Below are 20458 nucleotides of genomic sequence, written 5' to 3'. Positions count from 1 at the left end.
ATGACGACATAGGAAACGGACCACAGCTCCAAGGAACGCCTCCTCCAGGACCCTATCCGGAGCTCTGCGCTCTGACCACGCCCACAGCAGGCCCCACCCACTGCATCTGGGCTCGCCCCACCCCCTTGACCGAGTCCCGCCCCCTTGAGCCCACCTCCAGCCTCACCCCACCCCCTCCCAGCCACGCCCCTCGGGTCCCCTCCCTAACCACGCCCCCACCCTCACCTTCAAAGCCCCGCCATTTGCGTCGTCCTTCGATCCCGCCCCTGCTTCCCGTTCCTCCGGGCCCCGCCCCGTGGGGCGTTCCCCATCCGGACCGCTCACCATTTCCGCCCCTTCAAGTCATTCTTCCGCAAGCGTTCTACGTCTCGACTGTTTGCCCATCTCCTCCAAACCCGCCCTCCTTCCCTGGGCCACGCCCCCACCCCAGCCAGCTCCAAGCCCCGCCCCGTGCCGTGGACCACGACTCCACCTGCACTTCCTTCCGGCCTTGCACTCAGCCTCACGCCACGCCCCCTCTGACCACGCCCATCCGCCCACCCTCTCCAAGCCCCGCCCCCTGAGCCCGTAGCACGCGCCCTTCGTCACGTGCGCAGCCGGCGGGCGAGCAGAGATGACGTAAGCGCGGTGCGCCGTCAGTATGGCTGGTCCATGGCGGCGAGCACAGGTTACGTGCGGCTGTGGGCCGCTGCGCGGTGTTGGGCGCTGCGGCGGCCGCTGCTGGCCGTCACTGGAGGCCGCGTCCCGAGCGTATCCGGGCCGTGGCTGCGCCGAGGCCGGCGGGCCTGCGACCCGTCGGCTCCCTGGGCGCTTGGCGGCCGCGTCCCCGCGGGCGTGGGGCAGTGGCGGGGTCTGTGGGACTCAGGCAGCCGCGGCGGCGGCGGCGGCCACGAGACCCCCGAGGGCGGCGCGGAGGACGGGGCAGCGGCGAGCGCCGGGGACAGCCCGGTCGTCACGGCCCTGGCGCCCATGACCGTCCCGGATGTGTTCCCGCACTTGCCGCTCATCGCCATCACCCGCAACCCGGTGTTCCCGCGCTTTATCAAGATCGTGGAGGTAACGAGGGCGTCCCCCCCGGCCGTACCGCCCCCCGCTCCGCTGGTAGGACCGAGGGGTCTCCTGGCGCCCTCGTGTCCAAGAAACCTTTTGAATCGCTCGCTGCCCGTCATCTCACCACTCGGGAGTCTGAGGCAGGAGGATGCCAGAGTCCTTGGTGGCCGGTGTGGACACATTCTCCCTTTTTCGGGTCCTTCAGGACCTGCGACAGTGACGGGTTTGAAGTCCGTGAGCCCAGGACCACCTGGTGATAGAAATCTCAGGACGACTAGCAGCAGCAGAGTAGCGTTATTTTCCTTCCGTCTTGGTGAAAGTTTGTAACACCATCTGAGCCTTCCTTGTTCAATCATGTGTTTATTTATTGAGAGAGTCTTATGTATCTCTTGAGACAGGGTCTCATGTAGCCCAGGCTAGCAATTGTTGAAGTTTTCACTCCCTTAATTACTTTGTATCAGGCACAGTGGGCCCGATGTTCTAGGAGTAGGAGAAAGTCGGAATGACTGAGGTGTGAGCGGCATAACAAAAGTAGAGGAAAGGACAGGATTTCAACAGTGTCCCTGACATCTACCTCATATCTACCCGAAGAGGAAAGCTGGAACAGCCTTTTACCTAAGGGAGGAAAATTCCAGTGCAGGAAGCTGATCCCATCTGATCCTTCCAGATGAATGAGCCATGAGGAGGCAGGGAAAGAGAACAGGATGATGAAATCACCAGAAAGCAGAGACATTTAAAAGTAGGGAATTTCCTCATCAGCCGCCTACCCATCTACGTTTTATGTTTTATTTTTCTCCTTTTAAACTTGGAAATCGGAGGCCAGTGGTTATCAGTTAACCAAGTACCAAGGTCACACAGTGAGTCATTGCCATGTTCACCACACAGCCTCCCCTCCATTCTCCTGGCTCTGCCAAGTCTTGAAGGCAGGCATGGCAGCATGGATGTGGGAGGGTCCGAGGCTGCCCCATCTACTTCCTCTCCCATGCTTCCAAGGACACACACCTTCTAGCCAACCCTTTAGGGTGACACAGCACTGTCTGCAAGTTGCTCCCAAGGGCCTTTGTTTTTCCCATCTGGGAAATGGACATAATAGAAGCTCCTGTCTTGGAGTCAGGGAGCTGCTGTGGAAGTCACACATAGGCCTATGTGTAAGGGCTTTTTTGTTTTGGTTGAGGCAAGATCTCATGTAGCCCAGGCTGACCTCAAACTTGCTATGTAGTTGAAGTTGGCCTTGAGCTCCTGTTCCTCCAGCCTCTCCACCTCCCTAGCTCTGGGGTGACAGGTGCCCTCACAGTGCCCTGAATGACCAATGAGCCTCTGCTGTTTGCTGCTAGGAGGGAGTTCCTGATACCCAGGACACTTGTAGGACCCACCGTGCCCTGAAGGCTCTGATACTGCAGAACTTCTCCGGAGGCCTGTTCTGGATTCCCCTTTACTCCAGGCTTCTGGGGGCAGGGCAAAGAGACATTTCTACTATCTGCCCCTTGAAGATGTTGTGGCCTTTGAAACACTGCCATGCGACTTTCGGTTGGCATCGCCTCATAAGTGACCAAAATCGGGGACACAGATGCTGCCCAGCCATCAACTTCCAGCAAAGAACTACAGCTGGCCCCTGGGGCTTTCATGTCTATAGCTGCCAGAGTTAGGGGTCTCCTCGGTGCTGAGTGTCGGGGGGCTCTGGGGCGGTGTTTGCTCTGCATGCATGAGGTAAGGGCCCCAACACCACACAGACGATGTAGGGTCAGACGCCTGGCATCTCAGCACTCAGGTGGAAGGAGGAGGACAGGAGTTCAAGGTTATCCTTGACTGCACGGTAAGTTGGACGCCAGCTTGGGCTACATGAGACACTGTTTTAGTTACTGTTCAATTGCTGTGAGGAGACACCATGACCAAGGCAACTGTTAAAATAGAGTATTTAATTGGGGCTTGCTCACAGTTTAGCATATTAGTTGTGAGCCTCATGTTGGGGAATGTGTTGGCAGGCAGGTGTGACACTGAGACAGTAGCTGAGAGCTTGCATCTGAGAGAGACAGCCTGGCATGGGCACCCTCCAACAAGGCCACACGTCCCAACCCTCCCCAAACAGTTCCTATGACCGAGACCAAACATTCAAGTACATGAGCCTATGAGGCCATTCCCATTCAAACGCCACAGGCTCCATCTCGACAACAGAACCACCTGAGCTGGGAGTGGTGCTGACTGCAGTCTAATCCCAGCACACGGGAGGATGGAGTAGGATTGTGAAGCCACCTTGAACTCCAGCACGAGACCCTGCCTCAGACAAACACAGATGAAGGGTGTCGGCACCCGCCCCCCCCAGCCTTGCTATATCAGAAACTTGCCCCTGTAAATCCTGCACTTGGAAAGCTAAGGCAAGAGGATCACCTTGAGTTTCAAGTTAGTGTCAACTATGTAGTGCGTCCTAAACTACAGAGTAACTGGGGAAACTGCACACGTGACATCCATCCTTAAAGGTGTGTGTGTGTGTGTGTGTGTGTGTGTGTGTGTGTTTACACTTACGTGTATGAGTATTTTGCATGTATGTGCAAATAGTGCCTTTAGAATTCAAAAGTTTTGGATCCCTTGGAACTTGAGTTAGGGATGATTGTGAGCCACTATGTGGGTTCTGAGAATTGAACCCAAGTCTTCTACAAGAACAAGTGCTCTTAACTGCCAATCCAACTCTCCAGCCCAATTGTTTCTGGTGGGTTTTTTGTTTGTTTTGATTTGTGTTTTGAAACAGGGTTTCTGTGTGTATCCCTTGCTATCCTAGAACTCACTGGGTAGACCAGGCTGGCCTCGGTCTCCCAAGTGCTGGGATTAAAGGCAAGTGCACCATGCCTGTCCTATCCTCAGTTTTAACTGATAGCTCCCGAGCGGGTGGGAGAGTCCATCACTGAGCCGCTGACCAAGATGACTAGGAAGTGGTCTCAAGGCCGGAAGGAAGCTGCCTTAATCTTCAGGGCCTCCTGCCTCAGCGTCACCTGCGGTCTGCGACACTAATGAAGCTGTGACTTTACAGCAAACATTTTTGCCAGTGGCACTGATTGTGGCCTGTTCGGTGCCTCACTCAGTCATTCTCCTGCAGGTTAAAAATAAGAAGTTGGTTGAGCTCCTGAGGAGGAAAGTTCGCCTGGCACAGCCCTATGTTGGTGTCTTCCTGAAGAGAGATGACAAGTAAGTCTTCCCTCCACAAGACCGTAGTTTGAACTTTCAAATTGAGCTAAAAGGAGCCAAGGGCAAGACCACGAGCCAAGCACACTGCCATTTTAGTCTAGGCCAAAGGCTTGGCTTTAGAGTTCCACAGTGAGGGTCTGGGCCATGGCTTAGTAGGGAGCATTTGCCTAGCATGTGGGAGACCCTTTCCCAGCACTAAAAGTAAACTGTTAGCCCCCGGTTAGGGTTGTAACCCAGGTACACCCACCCACAAATCTAGTTCTACTGTGTCCCATATGAGATTCTCGGCCTGAGTGGGCACTGTAACAGCAGGGGGAGGTCCTGTATGGATTGTGTTTTGGAGGCTGAGTTAGTGAGGTGCTGCCACCCAGGAAGGACTACTGCTGAACCTGCAGCCATCCTGAAGGTTCTGTCTTCCTTCTGCCCAAGCTGCCCCACCGCACACTGTGCCTCGGCCCAGTCATCGCACCTTGTGTTTGTCTCCCTCAGCAATGAGTCGGATGTGGTGGAGAGCCTAGATGAAATCTACCACACAGGAACCTTCGCTCAGATCCATGAGATGCAGGACCTTGGAGACAAGCTGCGCATGATTGTCACAGGTCACAGAAGGTATGGGAGGGACCTGGGTGAGATGAGATGTGCCCGTCACTGGGCATGCACAGAAGGGATTGGCTCTTAGAGTCCTGCCTGACCCTAGTGGCTGCAGGCACTTCACACCACCAGTCAGGAGAAAACTGCGTCCAGGTTGTATTTGGTCTGCCCCAGGCCGGCAGGGTTCTATCCCTCGCTGCAGCTGCACGAGTCCCTGAGGTCTCTGGTGTGGGTGCTGGTACTGAGCCCCAGCGTTGTGATGCTTTCCAGTTTGCTTTGTGTTGTTGGATTTCCCCCATTTTTTGAAGACCCTGAGGCCACAGGGCCTTTGAACACACAGCTCTGCTCCTGGCTCCTGTGCCCATCTGTCTGCCTGCTTGCAGGATTCACATCAGCCGGCAGCTGGAGGTGGATCCCGAGGGGCCAGAGCCAGAACCCGAGAACAAGCAGAAGTCCAGGAGGAAGCTGAAGCGAGGCAAGAAGGAGGCAGAGGACGAGCTGGGTGTCAAGCCCCAGCTGGAGGGGGTGCCTGAGGCCTCAGCCGACACCCCCAAAGAGGTGCTCATGGTGGAGGTTGAAAATGTGGCCCATGAAGACTTCCAGGTCACAGAGGAAGTGAAGGTAAGCTGGGTGCTGTGCTGTGGGATAGGTGGGCAGGGCAAGCAGGATTCGAACCCATGCCATCCCAGCTCTTGACCACCATGCACAGGCTTCCAGTGTTCTGTAGAGCACCCACCTGTTGCCTCCCGCACAGTTCATGAGGCTGGGGCGTGAAGCAGGGAAGAAGTAAGCTCTGGTCACTCTGACCCCAAACTGACGCTGTCCTGCCTTCCTCGAGGTCCCCATGGGTAGGGCAGTTAGCCATTGGCCAAGCTAACCCAAAGCCTGAAGCGTGTCCTGGAGTGTGCCCAGTGGTATTGCTGCTGCAGGACAGGGACTTCTGCAGGCCTCTTGTAGGGGCTGACCCGTTGGTTGTGGTTGATTGGAGCTGTGGGAAAGATGCCTGAGGGCTGAGCTCTGTGGAAGGATGCTGGGATCGCTTGGTGATGTCTGCTGTGAGCTGGGACAGTGAGAGAGGAGGCCTCTGCGCTGATGGTGGGATTGTAGACTTCATGAGACTGTAGGCAGCCTGGGGGCATCATTTGGGAGGTGGGGAATCATTCTGTTTAATGGAATACGTCTCAATTCAGAGCAGTGTCCCCATGCTGGTGGCACTGTGCCAGCCTTCCTGTTGGGCTTTGCAGTGGACCCAGGCTGACCTCCTGACTTTGAGAGAAGGCTCAGGAGCCGCAGAGACACAGCTGTGTGGGGCAGGTGCTCCCTTGCTCTGGTCTCTACAAAGATGAAGTCAGCTGCCTAGCTATGGTAGTGTATGCCTGTGGTCCCAGGACTGTGAGGCTGAGGCAGGAGGATGGCTGGTGTTGGAGGCCAGCCTAGGCCATAGAGTAAGACGCTGCCTCAGCAACAGAAAGCAAAGCCCCGGAGAGCATGGGGAGTGGAGGCAGTAGCCCCAAACACATGGAGGAGTGCTTGCTCAGGCCCCAGTGGCTGTAGGTGCGGCCTTTGGTTTTCTTTCCTAGTTTTTGCTGTTTTGACACTCATCCTGCGGGGTGGAGTGGTGTGTGCGGTGGTGCAGTCAGGCCGGCAGGCTTGGCAGCCAGCGCCTTATGCTCTGAGCCCTCCCACTGGCCTGGTGTTCGTTCTTACTCATGTTGTCCTGGGTCTTCGCTGGTGATGACTTGGGTTCTGCTCTGGGGTCCTGGGGGGTGGTCCAGGGGGGGTGGTCCTGGGGGGTCCACTTCTGCTGTCCTGTAACTGCCCTGGTCCCTGCTTGCCAGGCCCTGACTGCAGAGATTGTGAAGACCATTCGGGATATCATTGCCCTGAACCCTCTGTACAGGTCAGTGTGCATGGTGCCAGCTCCCTGCCCCGACTGCAGCAGCCTGGCAAAGCTGGCCAGGCTGCGTGCGTGTGGTCGTGGGGAGAGGGCTCCAAGGCGTGGCTGCTCTGTCCCTGCAGAGAGTCGGTGCTGCAGATGATGCAGGCAGGCCAGCGTGTGGTGGACAACCCCATCTACCTGAGTGACATGGGCGCCGCGCTCACAGGGGCCGAGTCCCACGAGCTGCAGGACGTGCTGGAAGAGACCAACGTGAGTGTGAGCCCGTGCCCTGCCACTGTGCGGAGCAGGCTCATCCCCAGGGCCAGGGCTCCCTGTGGGGGCTTGTTCCCGTGCCAGCAGCGCTGTGGCCGTGGTGGTCCCTGCCCCCAGACAACCCCCTGTCCCCTGTTGTTTGCAGATCCTGAAGCGGCTCTACAAGGCCCTGTCACTCTTGAAGAAGGAGTTTGAGTTGAGCAAGCTTCAGCAACGCCTGGGCCGAGAGGTGATGGGCAGGGGAGGTGAAGGCTGCATCCTGGCTCGAACTCTGACTTAGGGGTTCTCTGTGAACAGGCTGACCCAGAACCATACACGTGTGCAGTCCCCGTGTCTCAGCCTCCAGGGTGCTGGGACATGAGGCACGTGCTTTCTTTCATTTTGCTATAGCAAAGTCTCCCCTCCTGGGTCTGGGCTGCAGCTCAGTGAACACAGCATAAGCCAGACAAGATGGAGGCAGGAGGGTCAGGAGTTCAGGGTCATCCTTAGCTGTATAGGGAGTTTTGAGGCCAGCTTGGGCTACATGACCTGCCTCAAAATCAAAAACAGACACAACACAGGTTTAACTCGTGTGGTTGGCCATTACAGCAGAGGTCCACCCAGACAGCAACCCACCTCAGGGTGGCCGGCCCAGGGGACTGGGGAGGCTCTGCCCGCCTTGCCTGACTCTGCCTGCCACAGGTGGAGGAGAAGATCAAGCAGACGCACAGGAAGTACCTGCTGCAGGAGCAGCTGAAGATCATCAAGAAGGAGCTGGGGCTGGAGAAGGACGACAAAGATGCCATCGAGGAGAAGTTCCGGGAACGCCTCAGGGAGCTCGTGGTCCCCAAGCACGTGATGGACGTGGTGGATGAGGAGCTGAGCAAGCTGGCCCTGCTGGACAACCACTCCTCGGAGTTCAAGTGAGCCCTCACTGCCATGGCCCCTGGCCACCCCTGCATGCTGTCCCCCAAGACCCTGGGGTAGCTGGGTTTCTGTGCAGGCTGGTGGGAATCCAGGCCTGGGGTGGAAGTGCCTGTGGGCATGCTGGCCGCCTGTCCCCGCCGTCTCTGCCTGCAGTGGCCCAGAATGCAAGCCTCTGGTGGACCCGTGCAGCCAGCACAGAAGCCCAGCACCCTGCGTCTGCCTGCTGCTGGGGTCCATGTCCAGGCTCTTTTTCTACCAGGTTCTGGGCATTGCCTTCCTCCTGCTCAGGGGAGCCTGGATGACACCGGTCCCCGGATGATTCAGGCTAATTGCTGTCAAGTTTCTTAGTTTAGTCTATTCAGGCCTCTCCACACAGGCTCCTGTGTCAGGCTGAGCTGAAACCCTGGCTTGAGGATGCTCTGTGTCCCTGAAGTGCAGCCCTCCCTCTGTATCACTGAGCAGGCTGTGCTGTGCCCCCTGGCCTCCCTCGGTGACAGCTTTCTAAAGGTCCCTGGCTCAGGGCGACTGCTGTCTGTCCACAGGTGCCTGCAGCAGGCCTGACCTCGGCTTCTCCTCTGAGCCGTACTCATCCCTGGTGACACTCAGTTGTTCTGTGCCATGCTCACGCATGCGCAGGATCTCATGGGTGGTGACGATCCTTCCTGTGGTCCCTGCAGTGTCACCCGCAACTACCTGGACTGGCTGACCTCCATCCCGTGGGGCCGGCAGAGTGATGAAAACCTTGACCTGGCTAGGGCCCAGGCTGTGCTGGAGGAGGACCACTACGGCATGGAGGACGTGAAGAAGCGCGTCCTGGTAAGTAAGGCCTGCAGCATGTGACTACCGCTGCCAAGGGCAGGCTGCCTCTGCCTCATTTGTCCTCACGTCCTTCCATCGGAGGACCAGCCGGCTGCCCACTGGGGCTCAGGATGTCCCTAGTGGGTGGGGGCTGTTGTGATAGCTGTGCTGTGGCCAGGCTGTGGAGAAGGGACACCTCGTGTGGCTGACACCTCTGCCTGCAGCCTGTCAGACCAGAGCCAGGGCCCTGCAGCCGCAGCTCCAGTCAGCCCAGCCCTTTGGGATCAGAAGGGACCCCTCGCAGCCGCTGCGTGATGGCCCTGAGGGCCTGGCTGTGGAGAGACCTGCACGCACTCTGTGCACTGAGCCTCCCTGGCTTCCACAGGAGTTCATAGCCGTGAGCCAGCTCCGTGGCTCTACCCAGGGCAAGATCCTCTGCTTCCACGGCCCACCGGGTGTGGGCAAGACCAGCATCGCACGCTCCATCGCCCGTGCCCTCGGCCGTGAATACTTCCGGTTCAGTGTTGGCGGCATGACAGATGTGGCTGAAATCAAGGGTCATAGGTAGGTAGGTCAGGCCTGGCACCCACCTGACTGGCCAGGCAGTGTGACCCAGGCTGCACCTGCTTCTGCTCACTTTGGGAGGTTGGAGGTTTGCACTGGGCAGGGCAGAGTATTCCAGGCTAGGGTGAACACAGAGGTGCCCAGAGGCAGGAGGTAGGTAGTTGTTGAACGGCCTGGGCTTTGTTTTTTGAGATGGTCTTGCTATGTAACCTTGGCCGTCCTGGAACTCCCTATGTAGACCAGGTTGCCCTTGAATTCAGAAATCTTCCTGCCTCCTCCTGAGTCTGGGATTAAAGATGTGTGCCTCCACACCTGAACATTTTTAAGGGCACCTAAACATGCATCCAGTGTGGGACCCCCGACGTGAGGGGCAGGCATGTGCACGGGAGGCATTGGAGCCTGGCAGGCTTCCAGTTAACACTGAGACCAAGCTGACACAGTGGTTGGTGGCAGAGCCAGGTGGCCTTTCCTAGGCCTATGGCTGCTCTAGGTCCCTGGCATAGGGCAGATCCCAGTGTGGTTGGGAGAAGCTGAGAGAAGTAGGCTTGGCAGGCAGGCTGGGCTGAGGTACAGTGCAGGAGCTAGCCTGGGTAGAGCCTGGTAAGAGGACCAGCACTCAGGGTTAGGCCAGAGGCTCGGGAGCTGGCCTCGGACAGTGTGCTCTAAGCCAGCCTGGGCTTCCTGAGGCCCTGCCTTGGAAAGGATCTTGTCACAACAGCCAAGCCCTCCTTGCTGCTCCGACTCACCAGGCTCCCTGCCCCACATCCCCTGCCCCAGTCTTGTTTGCTTGCTGCCTCTCCGGTCTTCCTTCATGCCCGCGGTGGCACTTGTGCCCTGTCTGCCTTGCTGAGCCTGGGCCCCAGTGTGCGTCCCCCGCCCGGCCAGCTGCCCCGTGAAGAGTCCTAAGGGAGTGGGCGGAGCATGACTGCCGGCTGTGCTGTGCCAAGTACTGGCTGGAGGGACCTGTGTGAGACCAAGAGCTGCCTCCAAGTGGGGCTCTGCTCAGCGTGCTGGCCCACACCAAGGTTGCCTCCCCACAGGCGTACCTATGTGGGTGCCATGCCTGGGAAGATCATCCAGTGTCTGAAGAAGACCAAGACAGAGAACCCGCTGGTGCTGATTGATGAGGTGGGAGGCTCTGGGGACTGGAGGTGCAGGCCACCCTAAGCCCAGCATGGAGTGTGTGAGCTAGGCATGGTCCCATGGTGCCTGCCTTCCTCTCCCAGGTGGACAAGATCGGCCGGGGCTACCAAGGGGACCCGTCATCGGCACTGCTGGAGCTGCTGGACCCTGAGCAGAACGCCAACTTCCTGGACCACTACTTGGATGTGCCGGTGGACCTTTCCAAGGTGAGTGCTGGCAGACGTGCCCCGGTGAAGGGGCACTGTGAAACGGCTGCACCCAGCTTCCAGCACCCTGTGCCCCCTTGTCCCCCAGGTACTGTTCATCTGCACGGCCAATGTCACTGACACCATCCCAGAGCCGCTGAGGGACCGCATGGAGATGATCAATGTATCAGGCTATGTAGCACAGGAGAAGCTGGCCATCGCAGAGGTGGGTGGAGTCCTGAGTGCCTAGCGGGTGCTGGCAGAGGTCTCAGGTGACACTTGGGGCTGTGACCCCCCCCCCCCCACTGTTCCAGCCTGAGGCACAGGAGTCGGCCGGCTCCTCCCTGCTTCTGAGGGAAGGGCTGAGATGGGTCTGAAGGCTGGGGTGGGAACGGCTTGGGATGCCAGGGTGCCTGAAGGACAGTGGGGCGGGGCGGGGGCGTGGCTGACAGCTGCTCCCCACAGAGGTACCTGGTGCCACAGGCCCGCGCCCTGTGCGGCCTGGATGAGAGCAAGGCCCAGCTGTCCGCCGCGGTCCTCACCTTGCTCATCAAACAGTACTGCAGGGAGAGCGGGGTGCGCAACCTGCAGAAGCAGGTGGAGAAGGTGAGTCCCTCGGCGGCGGCGGGGTGCAAAAGCAGCCCCGGCCCCGCCCCGGCCCGGCCCACCCACGCCTCCACTTGCAGGTGCTGCGCAAAGCGGCCTACAAGATAGTGAGTGGGGAGGCTGAGACAGTGCAGGTGACCCCGGAGAACCTGCAGGACTTCGTGGGCAAACCGGTGTTCACCGTGGAGCGCATGTACGACGTCACGCCTGCCGGGGTGGTCATGGGCTTGGCCTGGACCGCCATGGGTGAGCAGCCACCCCGCACCACTTTGGCCGCCAGCCCTAGGAACCCGTGCAGGATCAGGGGCGTGGGCGGGACTCCCAAGTCAGCCTCCTCTCCGTCTCCCAGGAGGCTCCACGTTGTTCGTGGAGACATCTTTGAGGCGGCCCCTGCCCAGGGGCGGCAGGGAGGACAAGGATGGCAGCCTGGAGGTCACAGGGCAGCTGGGGGACGTGATGAAGGAGAGCGCCCGCATAGCCTACACCTTTGCCCGTGCCTTCCTGATGGAGCGGGACCCGGACAATGACTTCCTGGTCACCTCACACCTCCACCTGCACGTGCCCGAGGTAGGACCGGACCCTGTCTGCTTGGCCCCTACCGGGTCAGCCACCAGCTCACTCGGCCTCTCCCTGCAGGGCGCCACCCCCAAGGACGGCCCCAGCGCCGGCTGCACCATCGTGACGGCCCTGCTGTCCCTGGCTCTGGGGCAGCCCGTGCTGCAGAACCTGGCCATGACCGGGGAAGTGTCCCTCACCGGCAAAGTGCTGCCGGTGGGCGGCATCAAGGAGAAAACCATCGCGGTGAGTGCCGCCCGCCCGCCCTCCCCGGCCACCTCACGGCGGCCAGCCAGGCCCGGGCTGACCAGCGTGTCCCCCGCAGGCCAAGCGCGCGGGCGTGACGTGCATCGTCCTGCCGGCCGAGAACAGGAAGGACTTCGCGGACCTGGCGCCCTTCATCACGGAGGGCCTGGAGGTGCACTTCGTGGAGCACTACCGCGACATCTTCCGCATCGCCTTCCCCCGGCGCCAGCAGCGCGAGGCTCTGGCCGTGGAGCGGTGACGGGGACGGACTGACTAATCATGGGGTGGCGTGGCCACCAGCACAGCTGCAGAATCATGAGTAAAGAATCATTTCCAGAGCCCAGCCTGCTCCCTCCGCCGCGAACACACCACGCACACACACGGCTGCGCCGCAGCAACGTTTATTGGGGGGTGGGGTGGCTGGGGGCTCAGTCCTTCTTGGCCGCCGCCTTCCTCATGGCGGCCAGCACGTTGCTCAGCTCCTCCCGCTTCCTCTTGGCGCGGATGTGCGTGCCCACCTGCGGGGAGAGGCGCGCGCGGTCGGTCACCCCGGCCCCGGCCGCCCTGCCCGCCGCCCTCCATGGCCCGGCCGGCTCACCCTCTTCTTGATGAACTTGAGCGCGCGCTTGTCCTTGGACACCTTGAGCAGCTCCATGGCGCGCCGCTCGTAGGGCGCGAAGCCGCACACCTCCCGGATCATGTCCCGCACGAACTTGGTGTGCTTGGTCAGGCGCTGCGGGCGGCGGGGCGGGACTTACCGACGGCCCGGCCCGCAGCCTCTCCTGCGCCGCCCCTCTCCCCGCCCGTACGTCTGCCCGGCAGCCCCTCCGCCCGCGCCTCCCCTCTCCCCGCTGGCCTGCCCCGCCGCCCGCGCTCACCCCGCGCCGCCGGCTGTGTCGCGGCTTGCTGACGTTCTTGGTCACCTTGTGGCCCTTGTTGAGGCCCACGGCCATGGGGTAGCGCAGGGCCATGGCTGCTGCGGACGAGACAGCGCCTGAGACGCCCGCCCTCCGCCGCCGCGCCCGGAGCCCCGGTGGGGGACGCGGAGCCCCGGCGGCGGAGTCGAGCCCCGGTGGAGGAACCGAGCCCGTGCAGAGCCGAGCCCCGGTGGCGGACCCCGACCCGGTGGGGGCCGAGCCCCGGTGCGGAGCGGGAACCCCGAGCCCCGGTGGCGGAGCCCGAGCCCCGGTGGGAGCGGAACCCGAGCCCCGGTGGGAGGACCCCGAGCCCCGGTGGCGGAGCCCGAGCCCCGGTGGCGGAGCCCGACCCCGGTGGCGGAGCCCGAGCCCCGGTGGAGGACCCGAGCCCCGGTGGCGGAGCCCGAGCCCCGGTGGCGGAGCCCGAGCCCCGATGGCGGCGGATGCCGCCCTGGCGAGCCCCACTCACCTGCTGCTCTCCGATGGCGGCCACGACAGGAAGGACGGCGCCGCGCGGAACGCTGGGATATCTGCCGCTCGCTGGCCCGTGAGGCCAGAGAGGCAGGCGTGCCGCGGTCGCCCTCTGGTGGCCGGAGGCTCCGTGCTCGTGTGAGCATGCGCAGTCCGCTGAGCGAGCTCCAGCTTTGGCCGCTGCGGTCCAGCTGGGTGCCTGGGCGTGGCTGTGGCCTTGCATCCTCGCTTAGGTTAGGAATCCCAAGTCCCACTATTGCTGGCTGTTGAATCGAGTTAACTCCCTGACAGTAAAAATGCTTTTTAAAGTTTTTATTATTGGGCTAGAGAGACGTCACAGAGGTTTAAGAGCACTTTATTTACTTCCAAAGGACCTGGGTCCAATTCTAAGTAACCACAATGGGGCTCTAAAACATCTGTAACTCCAGTTCCACAGCATCTGATGCCCTCTTTTGCCGTCCGTGGGCAGGATGCACACACGGGATGCACAGACATACCTGCAGTCGGAACAAATAAAATAAGACGAGTAAACCTAATTTTAAAAATAAAAATAAATAAAGCCGGGAGTTGGTGGTGCACACCTTTAATCCCAGCACTCGGGAGGCAGAGCCAGGCGGATCTCTGTGAGTTCGAGGCCAGCCTGGGCTACCAAGTGAGTTCCAGGAAAGGCGCAAAGCTACACAGAGAAACCCTGTCTGGAAAAAAAAAACACAAAACACAAAAACAAAACAAAAAACACAGAGAAACCCTGTCTGGAAAAAAAGAAATAAAATAAAATAAAAACATTTGATTTTCCTGTATAGGTGTTTTGTCTGCTTGTGTACAACGTGGGTGCAGGTCCTCTGTTATGCGGTAGCCAGTGCTCAGCCAGCTCCCAGAACTGCTCTCATTTTTAAAAACATTTATTTAGGGGTTGGGAGAAGCCTGATCCACCGCACTTTTGCCGGTCAGACGTCAGTTACCAGCCTCTGTTCACCATCGTCCACACAGGCTCCGGAATCGAACCCAGGTCCAACAGAATTTGTCAGACTAGATCCTCCGCACCGAGGTCTGGGGTTCATCGAAGGAGTTTAGCGTCCCCTGCTGGCCCCGGGCTGTAACCTCGGGGTAAGGAGGGACGCAAATGATCTAGAATCCTGGGCTGTGTCCTCCTCTCTCCTTCCTCGCTCCCTTTTCTCTTTCGCTGTACGGTCTCATGGAGCCCAGGCTGTCTCAAACCCTGACTTCCTAATGGGTGCGCTGCACCCATTTTATGCGGATCAAGTGCTCTGGCAGCCGAGAGGTACCCCCAGCCTCCTCTCTTGGCTCAACCTCCCACACTCCAGGCTCTGCCAGCCTGAGGAATTTGTGAGACAGAGTCAAACTCTGATTACGTCCACCGTGGACGGCTGAGTGGCTCCTGGCAGGTGTCACAGGTACCGGTGACCACAGCTGGGAGTCGAGGTAGTGGGCAAGCTCTCGGGTGCAAGGATCTGAAGGAATTAACCTCCACCACCGGAAAGCCCTGCTGGGCACCAGGCTGCACTAACTCTGGAGCTTGAAGAGGGCAATGCAGGCCTCAGGCCGAAGTGGGAGGAGCCAACACGGAGGGGCGGAGCCTGGGTGTAGTATCTCGCCAAGGTGGGAAGGTGTGGTCGTCAGCTGGACACTAGGAGGGTTGTACCCGGTACCCTAAGGTGGCTGAGCCCGGCATCGCAGCTCAGGCGGGTCCAACGTGAGTAGGGCGGGCCTAGAACTCAGGCGCAGGAGGGCGGGGGGGGGGGGGCAAGAGCCACAGTTCGGGGGCGGGACCAAGGTGGGTAGGGGCGGAGCCAAGAACCCAGGAGCAGGAGGGCGGGGGGGAGGAACTTACGCAGCAGCCAGGGGCGTGGCCAAAGTGAGCGGGGGCGGGACCTAGAGTGCAGGCGGGAGGGGGAAATTTGAGCAGCAGCTCAGGGGCGGGGCCAATGTGGACAGGGGCGGGGCCTAGAGTCCAAGCAGCAAGCTTCAGTTCTGCGGGAGGGCTGTGGAAGACCTCCGGTGCCCCCTTCATGCGCAGGTACACTGCTGTTCCTGTCGTCTGTGGGTTTCTGAGCAAGCAGCACGCCATAACACACTGCAAGGTACATTCCCGGGCACACTTAGTCACTGAAGAAACCGGCAGAGGTGACTTGGCCCAGGTCACAGGAAGTTGGAGGTCTCTGGGAGCCGCACTTCCCAGCTGCATTTAGGAAAAAGGGTCCTCCAGGGACCCGCCCTCCCTGCTCTGACCTGGCTCCATCCTCTGCTTGGAACGCTTTTTCCTAATATAATTCTTTCAAATCTTAGGTTTAAAGATGAACTTTCTAAGCACTATGCCAACCCACATGCTACTTTGAGATGTTCTGGGCTCCTCCTCCCACATTCCTTTCCCTCTTAGTCATGAGAACAGGTTTGCTTTAGTTCTGGGGCTGAAAGTGTCGGGAAGGATTCTCTAAGTCTTGAGGGAACACTGGGTATGGCAGCACACACCTTTAATCCCAGCATTGAGGAGGCCCAGGCAGGTGGATCTCTGTGAGTTCGAGGCCAGCCTGGTCTACAGAATGAGTTCTAGGACAGCCAGATATACAGAAAAAGACCCTGTGTTAAAAAAGAAACACGAAAATAAATAAAATGAAAGTTGTGGGAGGCATGGATGTGTGTGAATGGGAATGATCCCCCACACTCCCGTATGTTTGAATACTTGGACCCAGTAGGTAGAACGGTGTGGGAAGGATTAGGAGGTGTGGCCCGATAGGGGTGACATTGGGGTGCTTTGAGGTTGCCAGAGCCCACACTGTTCCCAGTATTCTTTTTCTCTCTGCCTCTTGCTTGTGGACACGCCCCCAGCTGCCGCTCCAGCACCAAGTCTGTCTGCCTGGCTGCTGTGTGCTCCAGCCATGAGTCGCTGACGCGCCCCCTCAAACCCAATAAACTCTTCCTTCTGTAAGCTGCCCTGCCCATGGAGCTTTGTCATGGCAACCGAAAAGTAACTAAGGACAATGGATCTCCACAGAAAATGACACAAGTCTTTCTTACTTTGGAATTTCTACCTAAGTCCAGAAGACAAGGAGAGGAAGTTTCCCAAAGCCAAAAGGCACAGGGAGATAGCACAGGGGTTGGGAAGTCCACAGATCCTCATATACTCACCTTCCCATTTCCAATGTGAACCTATGACACAAACTCCCAGGTTCGGACCCTAGCAGGCTAGCAAGGTGGGTGGATGGATAGAAGGAAGGATGGATGGATGGATAGGTGCGCGGGTGGATGGGTCGCTGGGTGTATAGGTGGACGGAGAGATGGACAGTGGATGGGCCTGTGCCTGCAGCAGCACAGTGAAAGCAGGAATGTAGCATTAAAACCCTCTAAGGACTCTCTGCCCCATGATCCCAGAGTTCTGGAGTTCCAAGCTGGATAAAGAAAGGGTCGTGAGTCCCCTGCTGCGGCCTCCAGCAACCACTCACCCGCTGGGGCCTGTTTCCCCCACCCTGCAGCGGAACAGGCAGGGATCTGTATGATCATTCCCCTTGTTGCCCCCGACTCCGGACCACCCACCGCCGACCTCGTATCGCGTGACCCCAAGCCTCTTGGCGCGTGGGGACGGGATTCCCTGGCAACAACCTCAGCCAGGTTCCTGCAGCCAGCCCCGGCCTCTGCCACGCCCTCTAGGTGAAAGCCACACCCCAGACGGGAATGAAAGACTCGCCTTTCCGGAACAATCACGCCCTCGCGTTGCCGTGGTAACCGCCTCCTAGCTTTGCTGCATGGCAGGCAGGGATGCTTAATCCTTCGCGCAGGCGCGGAGATCCCATCAGCATCCTCTGAGGGCTCCTTCCATCGTCCCTCCAAACTACATTTCCCAGAAGCGTTCGTGGCCTAGCTCGTGTGTCTCTCTCTCTCTCTCTCTCTCTCTCTCTCTCTCTCTCTCTCTCTCTCTCTCTCTCTCTCCTCTCCCTCTCCCTCCCTCCCTCCCCTCCCTCTCCCTCTCCCTCTCTCCCTCCCTCCTCTCTCCCTCCCTCCCTCTCTCTCTCTTTTTTTTCTCTTTTCTCCCGACTACATTTCCCAGAAAGCATTGCAGCCGCCACCGTCCTCGATATACTGAGTAACCCTATTGCCGCTCCCGGAGTCCTTTGCAGCTGACGGCGACGACTACATTTCCCAGGAGCCTCAGCTGCACCGCCCACCGGAAGCGGCGGCCGAATTGCGTGTCCTTGCGCGGGGAGTGAGGCCAGAGACTGATCATGGTGGCTCGAGTGTGGTCGCTCATGAGGTGCGTGGAGGCGCGGGTGGGCCCTGAGCCTTCGAGAAAGTTCCGTGCTGCTGGCGTTTGTGCCTTGCGGCTTGGTGCCCTGTGACTGCTCACTTCCGGTTGCGTCTGGACCTCTTAGGGCCCATGTAGGGAACACTGGAAAGCTCTGTCCTGCCTGCCAGCCAGCCCTTGTCACCCACAGCTTCAATTTTCCGTAGTTTGCAATGGGGATCCGTGGGGAATCTTGCCTCTCGCCCCGTTCCGGAGCTTGAGTGACATGAAGGAAGCCCCTCGGGGTCCCTGGAAGGTTTTGTGTCCACTGTCTCCTGCTCTCGGCAGAATTTCGAATGACCCACTGTCTCGGTTTACCACACAAGGCAAAAGGAATGATCCGTGTTCCCTGGGGCTCCCAGGATGTCACCTGGTGAACTGTTCGGTCCCCGGAGACCGACCCCACAGCTTCTGTCCCTTCCCGTCTCCCCGCAGGTTCCTCATCAAGGGAAGCGTGGCGGGGGGAGCAGTCTACCTTGTCTATGACCAGGAGCTACTGGGGCCCAGTGACAAGAGCGAGGCTGCCCTTCGGAAGGCCGAGGAGGTGGTGCCACCAGCAATGTACCAGTTCAGCCAGTATGTGTGCCAGCAGACGGGTCTGGAGATGCCACAGGTACCCTGGCTAGGTGTGAGCATGGGGCTTGACAGGCCGATTCTGGGTGGCCTTGTGCCCCCACCACCTCTGCCTGGTGGAGTTGTGTCCCTGGGTTTGGGTGACAAGGCTGTGACCTATCCCCACGCACCAGCCAGCCCTTGTGCTCCTTTCTTCCCAGCTCCCAGCCCCTCCACAGATTAACTTCCCGAACTTCCGTGACTCCTGGAACTCAGGTAGGCCCCTCTGCCCCCGCTCGGGGGACGCCTGGGCACTCCAGCCTCACTCCCAGCCCCGTTTGCCTTGCTGTTCCTTTCCATTCCTCCGCTTGCCTGTTTGTGTGCCTTTATGTCACCTATGGAGCTAAATAGAAAGGACGGGGCGTGATGGCCCATGCCTGTGACTCCAGCATTTGGGAGGCTGAAGGCAGGAAGACTTGGAGTTCCAGGCCGCCAGGGCTACACAGAAAACCCTGTCTAAACAACATCGAAAACCAAAAAACAAAAAAGAAATCTGAAAAATGGTGTAGGGCAGGGGTGGCTCCACTCCCGCTCTGGGTAACACTCTTGGGCTTTCTTGGGGGTTGGCTGTGAAAGTTCTGGCAAGTTGGGGTCTCATCGGCACCTATGCCTATCTCTGCAGGCATCATCTCCGTCATGGCAGCTTTGTCCGTGGCCCCCTCCAAGGCCCGAGAGTACTCCAAGGAGGGCTGGGAGTACGTGAAAGAACACAGCAAGTAACGGATGCCACCTGCCCCAGCGTTACTGGGGAGTGAGACCAGGATGCCGCAGACTCGACCACAGTGGGGACCCCACTCTGAGGGCAGCTTCCAGCATTGCTGGTCCAATAAAGGACTTGGGAATGGTCCCTGACCTGTGTTCTGGTGGGAGGATGTAGAGTGGACTTGAGGAACTTGGATCGCCCTGTGCTTTTAGGGGTCCTGGCCCCCGGGGACCCCTGTGTTCCAGATGTGATGCTTAAGAGCCCTGAAAGTTTTTTTAATTTTAAAAAACTGTGTCTTAGGGTTTCCATTGCTGTGATAAAGCACCATGACCAAAGAGCTGGGCAGGGAAGAGTTGGCTTCAGCTTGTTCCTCTTAGGCCACACTGTCACTGAGGGGAGTCGGGGCAGGAACCTGGGGACAGGACCAAAACAGAGGCCGTGGAGGGTCTCTGTGTGTGGGCTTGCTCCCCGTGGTTTGTTTAACCTGCTTTCTGATAACACCCAGGACCGCCAGCCCAGGGTGGTGCTGCGTGTTGGACCCTTACACATCAGTCGGCATTCAAGAAAATGTCCCACAGGCCAATCTGATGGAGGCATTTTCTCAGCTTAGTGTCCCTCTTCCCAGATGACTATTAAGTTGGCAGAAAAAGACTAGCAGTGTGTGCTTTCCCTGTGTGTGTGCGAGCGCTACAGGGCCCACACTGTCCAAAAGGCGTCCGATTCCCTGGAGCTGGACTTCCAGGTGGTCCTGAGTTGCCTGTCATGGGTGCCGGGATCATTCAGTCATCCCTCCAGCCCTCAGAAAGGATCGAGAAGGTACTGGGTGGTGGTGGAGGGGAGCCTGGACTTGGGGAGACCCTGAATGTCTTATTTGCAGCAAACCAGTTCTCGACAGTCCTGTTGCCCCGACTGGTCATAGCCACTCTGGCCTCCTAACCTTGTCCTCGAAGGTCACTTTTCCCAGGGACGCTGCGCCAGCTGTCCGAGGCCTGAGAGCCCCCCCCCCATCAGTATCTCAGAAAGGCAGCCAGACAGCCAGAGGGGTGGGGCTGAGGTGGAAGGAGCATAGGCCACTCTGGGGCTCTGGGTCCCCTCCAGGCCCAGCTTCTGCCACGTGAGGTTCTGCAGCTTGTGTGCCCAAGCCCACCAGGACAGCCAGCGCATTCAGACCGCCTGGCAAACAGTGGGCAGACGGAGGGTGATGGCTGGCTGAGCCCTGCTGTCTCATCCCAGGTCCCCTCCTGGGCTGCAGAGGGTACCTGGCTTATCATTGTGTCGCGCTGAAGTCCACAAGTTGGCGACTTGTGTCTTACACCCCAAGACTAGGGGTTGCCTCTGCCTGTAACCCAGGCTGGGTGTCTGTGGCCTCCACAGTGAGGCCTGTGCCCCCCCCAGCAGCCATCTTTGTTCTTGCATAGGTCTATCCAGGAAGGGCAGCCCTGCATGTCCCTCATGCTAACCAGCATGGGGGGCACAAGGCTGAGC

The 20458-nt window shown here is 59.1% G+C and overlaps 3 protein-coding genes across 4 annotated transcripts; 2 read left to right on the top strand and 1 right to left on the bottom strand.

Moving 5' to 3' along the window:
* The first annotated feature begins 623 nt into the window (after positions 1-623).
* Positions 624-12311, top strand: Lonp1 (lon peptidase 1, mitochondrial). The gene is made up of 18 exons (XM_028859690.2): positions 624-1056; positions 4139-4227; positions 4717-4836; positions 5202-5439; positions 6657-6718; positions 6838-6967; positions 7116-7199; positions 7652-7872; positions 8554-8692; positions 9060-9238; positions 10279-10366; positions 10465-10587; positions 10676-10792; positions 11032-11172; positions 11253-11418; positions 11522-11739; positions 11809-11973; positions 12053-12311. Exons 1-18 carry the CDS (start codon positions 652-654, stop codon positions 12230-12232), a joined length of 2865 nt encoding a protein of 954 aa, XP_028715523.1. The 5' UTR covers positions 624-651; the 3' UTR covers positions 12233-12311.
* A 47-nt stretch (positions 12312-12358) lies between these two features.
* Rpl36 (ribosomal protein L36) lies at positions 12359-13449 on the bottom strand. Of its 2 annotated transcripts, none has more exons than XM_028859693.2 (4): positions 13360-13449; positions 12852-12946; positions 12572-12706; positions 12359-12491 (listed from the first exon to the last, which is right to left on the bottom strand). In XM_028859693.2, the coding sequence occupies exons 2-4, from the start codon at positions 12942-12944 to the stop codon at positions 12402-12404; spliced, it is 318 nt and encodes a 105-aa protein (XP_028715526.1). In that variant the 5' UTR covers positions 12945-12946; positions 13360-13449; the 3' UTR covers positions 12359-12401. The 2 variants fall into 2 exon arrangements, with proteins under 2 accessions (XP_028715526.1, XP_028715524.1); XM_028859691.2 differs by having other exon boundaries at positions 12852-12949; positions 13360-13448.
* A 3967-nt stretch (positions 13450-17416) lies between these two features.
* Positions 17417-19122, top strand: Micos13 (mitochondrial contact site and cristae organizing system subunit 13). The gene is made up of 4 exons (XM_028859669.2): positions 17417-17628; positions 18094-18271; positions 18432-18486; positions 18893-19122. Exons 1-4 carry the CDS (start codon positions 17600-17602, stop codon positions 18988-18990), a joined length of 360 nt encoding a protein of 119 aa, XP_028715502.1. The 5' UTR covers positions 17417-17599; the 3' UTR covers positions 18991-19122.
* The last annotated feature ends 1336 nt before the right edge of the window (positions 19123-20458 follow it).

This window comes from Peromyscus leucopus, chromosome 22 (genome assembly GCF_004664715.2).
Source record: "Peromyscus leucopus breed LL Stock chromosome 22, UCI_PerLeu_2.1, whole genome shotgun sequence".
Lineage (NCBI taxonomy): Eukaryota > Metazoa > Chordata > Mammalia > Rodentia > Cricetidae > Peromyscus > Peromyscus leucopus.
This window is presented reverse-complemented; position numbering and strand designations above follow the sequence as displayed.